The following is an 11,588-nucleotide window of genomic DNA, read 5'->3' on the forward strand; positions in this document are numbered from 1 at the left end:
CGAGAACGACAAGTGGGCAGGCGTTCAAAAGATACTTACAAAGTACGACTGACCGGACGTGGGGACAGATGAGGCGACTCCTGGGCCAGCTCCAGTGACCTCACTGGGTGAATGGCGGCACCTTTACCCAGAACACGGGGCAAAGGTTTAAGTCTGAGAAAAACTCTCAAGCTCAGTTTTGAAGATGATGAGTGTGAGCTGACTTTAACACCCAAAACTACATCAAGCAGGCAGATGGCTCTACAGCTAAGAACTGAGTGAGGTGCCATGGTCCACACTTGTAAGTCCAGCTATTAGGGAGGCTGAGGCAGGAGGACTGAGTTTGAGGCCAATTTGGGCAACTTTTTTCCTTAAAAAAACAAAACAAAACAACCTTAGAGAATTCTTGGGCTACAGTTTGTTTATGGATCATGCTCCCAACCATGACAAGTGAGACCTCAGGCAGAGCTGAAATGGCCCAGGGAACGTAAACGACGAGGAGAGAGGGCCTGGGGGGTCCTGAGGAATCCCCGCTCTTAACAGATGGGCCTAGACGAGCCTGCCACAGGGACCCCAAAGCTGTCAGTGAGGCAGAGAAGGGCGGCCTCGCAGGGCCTGCTGCGGCTGGCTGGCGCCCACAGCTGCGTGAAAGGCTCCCTGCTCCCGGAGCCTGGCACAGGGCTCAGATCCAGGCTGCCCAGGCCGCCGCCCATTGCTGCCCTGTCTACCCATTGCTCCCGGCCGCAGTCCCTACTCGCGGGCACTCCCAGCCTGGCCGCAGCCAGCAGCTTCCCTCCCAGAGCCGCACTGCAGTCTGAACCTCCCCGCCCTCCTGGGGCAAGCACAGTAACAACTCAAAGCTTTCGGCCAGACGTTACTCGGGACAAAGGCATCCCAACTGACACCACCCAGGGGCCGACAGAAGAGACAAGGACGGGGTCCAGCAGCTGACAGGCTGCAGCAGGGCAGCCAGTGAAGACTGAGGAGGAAAGTACATCTTTCCCTTTGCCGGCAGCCTTGGTGGAGCACACAAAACGCAACTGGTTTAAAAACAGAGAAAATTTAATCCATTCCAAAAACTGCACTGGGCCGGGAAGGGAACCACAAACCACCTCCTGAGAGGAGGGGCCGCGACTGGCTCCACTGTCTCCTCCCGGTATAGCAGGCTCGGGGTCGGGGAGGACTCTTCCCGCCTTCGGAGGCACTCAGCTACACAAGGAGCCAGCCGCTGCCACTGGTAGGGACCGGACGGGTGGGAGGGAGGCCAAGCAGAGGGCTCCTTGACACTCGAGTGCAGCCGGAGCCCACCAAGGCCGGCCTGGCCCCCAGGAGCCGCAGCCAGTCCGTTGGGCTCCGTTGGATCCTATTTACTGTGCTCGGCCGGAGTCCTCGGGAGGGAAGCTGGCACCTCAAGCCCCCTGCTGGTTGGTTTCCTCAGGATCCCGCCGCTTCCAAATCTGTCCCAGAGGAAAACGTGAACTGAGACGAGTGGACGGCTCTCATCATCAGGGCTTCCCACGCGCCTCCTCCCTGCCAGGCACAGCAGCCTGCACCCACCTGGGTCAGCTCCATGTCTGAAGGTGACTCAGGGCTCATTCCCTCCCCCCACTCCCCCCCACTTCTTAGCTCCGTTCAGAGTTCCTTTGTAAAACAGGACGCACAGCGGGCTGCGAGCTAGCTCAAGGGCACAGCGTGTTTCACGTGCCAAAGGCCCTGGGCTCGACCCCTAGCCCCAAATAACCCCCCAGACCAAAAGATGCATGGCCAAGTCTCAACCTTGGAGGAAGCCACTGAGGAGACAAAGTCACCTCTGGGATAGTCTCCCTCTTCTCTACAAAGCTATGGCTCTTCACGTTTCAGTCTTCCTTCATCTTTTAACTAGGGCAGTTACAAAGGAAGACTGCCCCTCAGGCACTCCCTCCACGGGAGGAGACGGTGAAAAACCACAACCAGTGCTCTGAGAAAGCACAAGGGTCACAAAAACTGCTGGCTGGCTGTGCTGGGGCCCGGGGCAGGGCTCAGGGACAATTTCCGCTGGCCTCCCTGATGGCGACTCTTCCTCCTAGAAGCCTGACCGGCTCCGCGAACCTCACCTAGCTGCAAACACAGCCTTTGCTCACGTAGATTCCCATGCTCCCCCACTCGCCTCTTCTGGAAGACTGGCTGACCTCCAGGACCAAGCAATCTGGCCACTGCTCACTCGAAACCCCAGGGCTCTCTCAGTCCACACCCACCTGAATGTAGGCCTCCGACAGCGTGATCATCTGGGGCAGGATGTCCGTCACCTGCAGGTCTTGCAGCTCATACCACTTCCCAGTGCCCTATGGACAGCAGAAGGCTGGGTCAGTGAAGAAGGAAGGGACCACGGCTCAGAGCCACAAGACCCCCATCAGAGACACAGGGAAGAGGGTATGTGGACTGGCAGGACTCAGCTGCCATGCCACAGCGGCCACTCAACTCCTGCGAGGAGGCGTGAGGTGCAGCAGAGGCTCACAGGCCTCACACACCAGCTAAGAAGCTGGGAGGACACCAGAGCAGTGGGAGAGGTCTCTTCCCGTGGAGATGACAGAGCGGACACTCAGGCAGGAGGGGTCGGTGCCGGCTACCAGGAGCAGCTCCTCGCCCTTCTGGAGCCTCACCCCAGAGAGCAGCAGCAAAGGTGGTCAGGGAACTGTTTCTGGTGGCCTCTGTTCACCACAAAGGCCTGCAGAGCCAGCCCTGCCAGCATGGACTGCCTCGCCACACACCTCCACGCCTCCCTACCAAGGAAGCACCTCTGGCAGCACACCTGCCTCGCCCTCCACACCTGACAGAGGCCAGCAGTATAGAAGACACACTGAGGACCTTCTGGATATTCCAAGAATGGAGAGAGAGGACATAAAGCAAGGAAGCCCAGGGCCCTGGCCATAACATGTGCTCTGAGGCCAAAGACCTGGGTACGAATTCCAGCTGTGCTGACTTCAGATGCTCAGTGCTGAGCCTCGGTTTCCTCACCGGCACAAACACCCAGCTTGCAGATGTTGAGGACAGAAATGAGACAATACAGGGTAAGCCCTGGGTGCATCCCCGGCAGAGACAAGCACCTGATAAAAAAGCTACTCATTGCTGAACCCACATCCAAGAGGCTCATCTCCATGCAACACCAGACGATCTCAGCTCAGGTTGTTTTTAGTCTGAGATGCTCACAAACCTGTGAGTTCAGAGGGTTCCTCTGACCCAGTGTGCCTCACAAAGTCTGCTGAATGCAGATGCTGACTCAGTGGGCTGGGGAAGGCTGAGGCCCTGCAATCCCACTGCACTCAGAGGACACTAACGCCGGGGCCGAGGACCCCTCTGCCTGGTGAGGCTCTGGTGTGGACCCTCCCAGGGACCTGCACCACCATGCCACTCTCCACCTCCAGCAGTCAGTCTCGTAACCTTGACAACAAGTTTTGGACCAGATTCCCTGTGACAGGGGCGTCCTGTGCACTGTGGGACCTACACAGCATCACTGGCCTGGTCCCAGTGATGCGCCTCATCCCTGGGTGAGCCCAGGCCTCAGGGTTTTAGAAAGTTCCCCAGTGTGCGCACCGCCCTAAAGCAAGGACCCACGGCCCCATCATTTGAGCCCCAAGGATAGGCGACGAAGGGCAGACTGAAGGAGCTGCCCTCCACTGTGCCCAGGGAGCAGCAGCTATTTCTGCCAGAGGGTGGAGGCCACTCACGTGGTGCAGCACGTGGATCCGGTAGGAGCCCTCAGAGGGCTTGCCGTCGTGCACGATGTTGGCGATGAGGTCGTAGGTGGTATTCCTATGCACTGCCTGGACCTCTTCAGACAAGTATTCCCTCAGATCCACGTTCCTGCGGCAATGAAGACAAGGCAGAACTTCAGAGCATGGCTGCAAAATCAGGGCACTGTCCACACAAGTGGTCGCGAGGCTGCTGACCCATTTCAGGACCCCAGCTGTGGGCAGGTTTCGAGAGCCCTGGATGCCTGGGTCGCCTGCATCATAAAACTTGCCAACAAGGACAGGCTGTGAAGGAAAAGCAGCTTTCAGGTCAGGCCTGACTCAGCCCGAGGTGACTGAGAGCCCTGGCTGCAGCTCAGCACCAGCCCCAGGGCCACAATTTGAGCCTCTTTGTCACAAGGGCGAGGGTCGCGTCTCCTCCAGGAGGGCGAGGAGGCGTGAGACAGCAGGGGCGAGCTGCCCACCTGGGACACAGCCGCAGCTGCAGACCACGTGGGACGGGCGTTGCCACCTGTCACCCAGGTCTCCCAGGGCCATCTCAGCATGACACTCAGTAGAGGTCAAGACTTCTAGCCACTTTGAGACCACACGTCCTTGTTTTTCCTCCAGTCAAGTAAGTGGCAAAAAGGTTGCAGTACCTGCCAAGGTCGCTTCAGCACAAAAGGGAATGTGCTCAGATTTTCAGACAAGGAAGCGCCACCTGAGGCCAGGTAGGAGGAGGAGCCAGGTCCAGGGGCTGCGCCCACTCTGCTCCCTTCTGCCAGCAGCACCTCCCCTCCGGCACCTGCACCCCCCACTGTACCCAGCTCTCCCTCCTCTACACGACCCACACCTTGGCCACCCAGGGCTTCAAGGTTCTCCATTCCAAATGCCAAAAGCAACTGACCAGGTTCCTCCCACTGGGACTCCAAGACACTGGATCTGGTGGAGAGCATTCTTGATACGCCTAGAATAAGACTTTACCCTGGGCTTTGTGTTGAATTCCATCAGTTGAAGTACAAATGTATACTCACTGCAAACTGAACACTATAATAAATGCTTACTGTCACCAGGACAGTGCACACATGCTATTCCAGCAACTTGCACAGCTGAGGAGGGAGATTTCCAGTTCAAGGTCAGCCTCACAACTTAATGAGACCTTCAGCAACTTAGCAAGTCCCTTTCTCAAAAGAGTTTTTAAAAAGGACTGGGGTTGTAGGTCAGCATTAAAGTGCTCAGTGCGCCCAGCCAAAATGCATGTTGTCAATTACTAAGAACTTTCAAGTGGTTTAATAGGACAGTCAGCATGAATACTTCCTCTGTGTGTGGTATTGGCAAGTGAACCCAGGGCGTGTTATCACCGAGCTACGTCATAGTCCTTTCCAGTATTTATTTTGAGACAGGGTCTCACTAAGTTGCTGAGACCAGTCCTGAACCGATGATCCTTCTGCCTTAGCCTCCCAAGTCACTATATCACAGGTGTGCACCACTGTGACCAGCAGTTAACATGAATATTAAGAGAACAGGCTAACTACTTAATTTTAGGGGAAATGTATTATTTTGGAACCTGCAAAATATACATAAAAATAACATGAGGCACAAATAAGATGACATCACCTTTCTAATCTCTGCAAGATCGTCTGATGTGCCACCACTCATCACAGGGAACACAACAGGACCATCTCTGAAGGACCCATGAGAAACCGCTAATGGTGGTCATGTCCAGTGACCGTTTTGAGATGCTGGGGACTGAACCCAGAGTCTCCCACATACTCAGCAAGAGCTCTCCATCCCCAGCCTGTCATGTCCAGTTACATTTCTTCCTCTGAATTTAGTATATTCACAGTTCAATAACACCAAGAGATTTTAAAAGTAAAATCAGCAATAAACAGGCCTGCGGCTTTGTCCTGTTTACTTCCTCAAGTTTCTCTGTGCAGCAGAGTAGTTTCTAATGACTGACAGCACCCAATACTACACAGTCAGCCTGCAGAAGCACTCCTTATGAAACCTGACTTCAACAGGAATCCCAAGAATGTCCGTGAGCCAGACATCACCGCCTACAGGCTGCTGAGGCTGACCTCCCGGGGTGTTTCTGCTCTGCTTGATCAGCTGTCTGAAGCTGGGTGAAGGAGTACCAGGAAGTCCCAGCAGTGCTTCCTCTCAAATTTCAGAATGGAACCAGACTGTCCAGATTCATCCTGTTTTAGAAAATGGACAAAGGAGCAAAGTACATCTCCCACTCAGACAACAGTCACATGTGGAAAACAGCCTCCTGTGGACTAATTAACTGAACAGTAAACTTTAAACCTGCATGCAAAACATCCACCCACATAAGTCTGATGATCCTCCAACAGAGAATGTGCCACAAATAAAACAAGGGGAAGACCGAGGCACAAGAGAAGGGTCCTTTCCCAAAGCAGGGACATCTGGGTCATCCACACCCTATTGTTCTGAAGTACTTACAGCAAGTGAAGTAATTAAAGAACGGGCTTTCAGAACTCTCCACAAGCAGTGATGTCCCCTAGATGGCTGACTACCTAGGAAGCCATCTTTCCTTCACTTCTCCGGAGCAAACTTTCTGAAGGGTAAACTGCTGAAGTCAGTTACAAAATGCAAATGCAACTGGCAGGAAAATGGACACGCTTCAGGCCCACCATGAAGGACAGAGGGCAGAGGCTTCTATGAGGCTGAGCAGACTGAGCAGAGCAGCTGCCCACGGTCCTCCCTTGGGCTGCCCCACGGTGAAGATCACACCTCACTACCAGGAACAGGCTGGTGACTGTGGCCGGTGACAGAGACCAGCTCTGAAAAAAAACCCGGATCCACAGAATCCCAAAGGAAGTGCCCCTGTGGTCCCACTGGAGACAGCAGAGAGCTGCTTCAGGTACCCCACTGATTCCACTTGTCACGCAAACAAGATAGGAGTGAAGAACAGGAAGAAAAAGGTGGAAAGAGGAAAAGACTTGTAATTCTCGTTAGGAAGTTATCCCAGCAGGGTGCGGTGGCCGACACTCACAATCCCAGCAGCTCAGAGGCTGAGGCAGGAGGAGAGCAAGTTCAAGGTCAGACTAGACACTTAGCAAGAACCTGTCTCACAGTAATTTTCTTTCTTTTTTTTATTTGGGGGTGGGTGAGCAGTACTAGGGATTGAACCCAGGTGTACTGTACTAATGAGCTACATCCCCATCCCTTCTTATTTTGAGACAGGGTCTCACAAGATGGCTGGGGGGGTCTCACCGAGTTGCTGAGGCTGGCCTCAAACTTGCAATCCCTGTCTCAGTCTCCCGCCTCCTGAGTCTCTCGAATTACAGGCATGTGCCCTGCTAAAAGTAATTTTTTTAAAAAAAGAAAGGACTGGGGATATGGCTCAGTGGTACAGTGCTTGCCCAGCATGCATAAGGCCCTGGTTCAATCTCCAGCAGAGACAGGCAGGGGACGGATGGAAGGAAAGAATTAATTCTCCTGTAGTCCTCTTTCGTGGATCATGGAATCCAGAGAAACTAAAATGTCAGGACCCATCCAGCGCAAGCCTCACATTTTGTGAATGAGAATACACGGAGAAAACAGGCAAATGCCTCTCCGGGGTCACCACTAGACAACCCAGAGCTCAGGCCTCTCAATTTTAGACATCCTCTTAAACACTACACAGAACTAGGAACTAGAACTATTTTCAAAGGAAAAAACTGGCAGTGCTGGTGAAATAATGGAAGAGGATGGAGGGAGAAAGAATAAGGAGATAAGCCTCTGTCTGTTACAGCTCCCCAGCTCCTCTGTGGAAGTTTTAAAAAAGAAAGACCAGGAAGGGAAGATGAGAAGGGCCCCACAGCTAAACACAGCAGGCCCCCAAAAACCCTAACCCTCCCTAGAGCTCTCCAAAACAGCGCTCAGACACACTGGTCCCTGCAGCCCCGCCCAGGCTCCTCCAGCTCCTCGCCTTCTGCACAGTGAAAACCCCACCTCTCGAGCACTGAAGCCTCCAGAAGGGTACCGCCCAAGGCCTCTTCCCAAGTCAGAGGGCAGCACACTGGAAGCATTTGGTGGAGGTCCACCCGCCCGCCCTCAGCGCCCACGGAAGCAAAGGGGGCTGCCTGCAGGCAGATATCCTGGGGTCCCTGGAATATCTGCTTCCTCCAGCGAAACCCCAACTCGGCAGCACAGCCAGGCTCCATTGCTTGCGACCCCAACACAGAAAGTCCCACAGCAGTGACCATGCAAAGGCGCAGAAAGAACCCAGCCTCAGGGCAGCCGGGCAGGTGGGGCTCACGTGATGGGGAAGTTGACGATGGTGGGGTTCTTCTCCACAAAGAAGTTGTTCTTGGTGAAGCGCTTAATACAGAAGATCAGATACGGGGGCAGCCTGGTGAGCTGGAAGCGCTTCAGGAAGTTCTCCTTGTAAGTCTTGTATTCCTAGGAGGGAATCGCCACGTTAGCGCTGGAGGTTTGCAGGTGCTCGTGTAGGAACCTGCCTGTGTTTTTTGGTCTTTTTGGTACCAGGGATTGAATGCAGGGGCCCTTAACCACTGAGACATCCCAGCCCTTTTTTTGGTACTGGGGACTAAACTTGGGGGCACTAGACCACTGAGCCACATCCCCAGCCTTACTTTGTATTTTATTTAGAGACAGGGTCTCACTGAGTTGTTTAGGGCCTCCCTAAGTTGCTGAGGCTGGATTTGAACTCCAGATCCTTCTGCCTCAGCCTCCCGAGCCACTGGATATGTTGTTTTTTTTAAAACATAATATGCCTCATACCCAGACTTCATACCTGGCTGAGGCCAACAATTCTGCTGAATGGGACTAAAAAAACCCTACTGCAGGCTCTTTTGGTCAGTGTATGATCACTGTCAACTACAACCACAACGATGTGTCGCCAGCCTCTCTAGGAAAGCAAAGCTGCCAGAGGAAAGGAAGACCTGCTGAAAGCTAAAAGAACTCCAGGCCAGGCTTGCTTGGCTCAAAGGCAGGCAGGCCCTCCTGCCCTTCCCACGGTGGGCAGCCCTCAACCAAGCCTTCCAGCAGAGGGGGCTACTATCTCCCCACACTCCTCCTTCCTCGAAGGTCCCCAAAAGGGCTGGGTGTGGCTCAGTGACAGAGTGTGCGTTTATCAATCAAGAGGCCCAGTTCCATCCCCAGCACCAAAAAAAAGTCCCCGACTTGTGGTCAAAGCAGTCTGCCAAACCCATTTTTAAGGTCTTAGTGCACCTGGGGAGGAGGAATGGCAAAGGAGTAGGCATCTGCCCAGCCCAAGGGCTTAAAAGCTGGAGAACGAGATGGGTGCAGAGGTGCACATGGCACCTTCTCCAGAAGACTACAACAGAAGACAAAATTCGAAGAGGAGAGATGGAAGAGGAGGTGGAAGGAAGAGGAAGCACATATAAATTCCTTCATTCCCTGCAGACAGTGCCTCCCATCTCAATTTAAGATGTGACTCTTCTTTTCCTGGCATTGGGGATTAAACCCCAGATGATCTAACACTGAGCTAGTCCCCCAGCTCATTTTTAATTTCATTTTATTTTGAGACAGGGTCTTGCTAAGTTGCTGAGGCTGGCTTCAAACCTGTGATCCTCCTACCTCAGCCTCCCGAGTACCTGGGATTGCAGGTCTTGCCAGCATGCACAAGAACCCGGGGTTCAAACCCTAGCACTGCCAAACCTTAAGAGAAGAGAAACTCAGCAAAGGAAACTATCAGCAATGCGAAGACAGAGCCTACAGAGTGGGAGAAAATCTTTGCCACTCATACTTCAGATAGAGCACTAATTTCCAGAATATATAAAGAACTCAAAAAACTCTACAACAAGAATACAAATAACTCAATCAACAAATGGGCTAAGGAAATGAACAGACACTTCACAGAAGATCTACAAGCAATCAACAAACATGAAAAAATGTTCACCATCTCTAGTAATAAGAGAAATGCAAATCAAAACCACCCTAAGATTCCATCTCACCTCAATTAGAATGGTGATTATCAAGAATACAAGCAACAATAGGTGTTGGAGAGGATGTGGGGAAAAAGGTACACTCATACATTGCTGGTGGGGTTGCAAATTAGTGCAGCCACTTTGTAAAGTAGTGTGGAGATTCCTTAGAAAACTTGGAATGGAACCACCATGTGACCCAGCTATCCCACTCCTCGGCCTATACCTAAAGGACTTAAAATCAGCATACTTCAGAGATACAGCCACATCAATGTTCATAGCTGCTCAATTCACAATAGCCAGACTGTGGAACCAACCTAGATGCCCTTCAATTGATGAATGGATAAAGAAACTGTGGTATGTATGTATGTGTATACACACACACACACACACACACACACACACACACACACAATGGAATATTACTCAGCTATAAAGAATAATAAATTATGGCATTTGCAGGTAAATGGATGAAATTGGAGAATATCATGCTAAGTGAGATAAGCCAATCTCAAAAACCAAAGGACGAATGATATCACTGATAAGCGGATGATGACACATAATGGAGGGTGGGCGGGGGGCAAGAATGGAGGAAGGAGGGACTGTACAGAGGGAAAAAGGAGGGGTGGGAGGGGTTGGGGGGAGGAAAAAATAACAGAATGATTCAAACACCATTACCCTATGTAAATGTATGATTATGCAAATGGTGTGCCATTACTCCATGTACAAACAGAAAACGACATGTATCCCATTTGTTTATAATAAAAATAAATTTAAAATTTTTTAAAAAAAAAAATTTAAAAAAAAAAAAAAAAAAAAAGAAGAGAAGAGAAAGACAGATGCCAAGAATGGTGGTATTCAGCTGTTAACCCTGCCCTGGTCACTTCTAGTTGTTAGGATTTTATGTTTGTTACTTTTATTTACATTTTTGCACATTGCTTGAATGTTTCATAGTGATCACTTATCATTCTCTCTCTTTTTTTTTTTTTTTTTTTTTGTACCCAGCACTGAACTCAGGGGCACTCAACCACTGAGCCACATCCTCAGCCCTCTCCTGTATTTTATTTAGAGACAGGCTCCTCACTGAGTTGCTTAGTGCCTCAATAAGTTGCTGAGGCTGGCTTTGAACTCACGATCCTCCTGTCTCAGCCTCCTGAGCCTCTGGGATTACAGGCATGCACCATTGCACCTAGCTTCACCTATCATTCTCATAGAACAATAGGATAAAATTAAATTTTTTGCAATAAAAACTTAAAATAACTTTAATGTTACATATATTTTCCCACAATTAAAAGTAAGTTAGGGGGCTGGTTTTGTGGCTCAATGGTAAAGCACTTGCCTGGCATGGGTGAGGCCCTGGGTTTGATTCTCAGCACTGCATATAAATAAATAAAATAAAGATCCATTGACAACTAAAATAGTTTTTAAAAAATGTTATAAAATAATTTCTAAAAACTTAAAAAAGTAGCATGTTTAAAGGACACTATCAATGAAGTACAATAGGCCAGGGTGTGATGGTGCACTCCTGTAACTCAGAGGCGGAGGCAGGAGGATCACAAGTCTGAGGCCAGCTTCAGCAACTGAGCAAAAATGAAAAACAAAAAGTGCTCAGGGTATAGCTCAGCAGTAAAGCACTTGCAAGGCCTGGAGTTCAAACCCCTACAAACACTACCAAAAAACAAAAAAAAGGAAAAAGAACAGAAGAAAATATTTGCAAATCATGTTTCTAATAAGAGAATTATACGTGGAATACATAGCGCTCTTGTTAATCAGCAGGACAGATCTGTAACTCAATTTTTCAACAAAGGATCTGAAAGGACATTTCACAAAGATGATATACACATGGACAATAAACATGGGCAAAGATGTTCGGCGTCATTCGTAGGAGGGAAACACGACCACCTGACACCCTCCAGGATGGCTGTGATCGGTGGCAGGCGGTAGCAAGGGCTGGTGCAGACATGGACACTGGAGCCACGGAGGTGAC

General features: G+C 50.9%; 1 protein-coding gene across 1 annotated transcript in view; it reads right to left on the reverse strand.

Annotated features, from left to right (window-relative positions):
- Window positions 1–1,023: 1,023 nt before the first annotated feature.
- Window positions 1,024–11,588, reverse strand: part of USP39 (ubiquitin specific peptidase 39) — a 35,764-nt gene continuing 25,199 nt past the window's right edge. Inside the window, exons 10-13 of the mRNA XM_079110562.1 lie at window positions 7,951–8,093; window positions 3,684–3,819; window positions 2,214–2,300; window positions 1,024–1,436 (exon numbers count right to left, since the gene is read on the reverse strand). Of these exons, the coding sequence (XP_078966688.1) occupies window positions 1,389–1,436; window positions 2,214–2,300; window positions 3,684–3,819; window positions 7,951–8,093 (414 nt within the window). The 3' untranslated portion in view covers window positions 1,024–1,388. The remainder of the gene's footprint in view (window positions 1,437–2,213; window positions 2,301–3,683; window positions 3,820–7,950; window positions 8,094–11,588) is intronic.

The sequence above is a fragment of the Sciurus vulgaris genome (assembly GCF_902686455.1).
Source record: "Sciurus vulgaris genome assembly, chromosome: 14".
Lineage (NCBI taxonomy): Eukaryota > Metazoa > Chordata > Mammalia > Rodentia > Sciuridae > Sciurus > Sciurus vulgaris.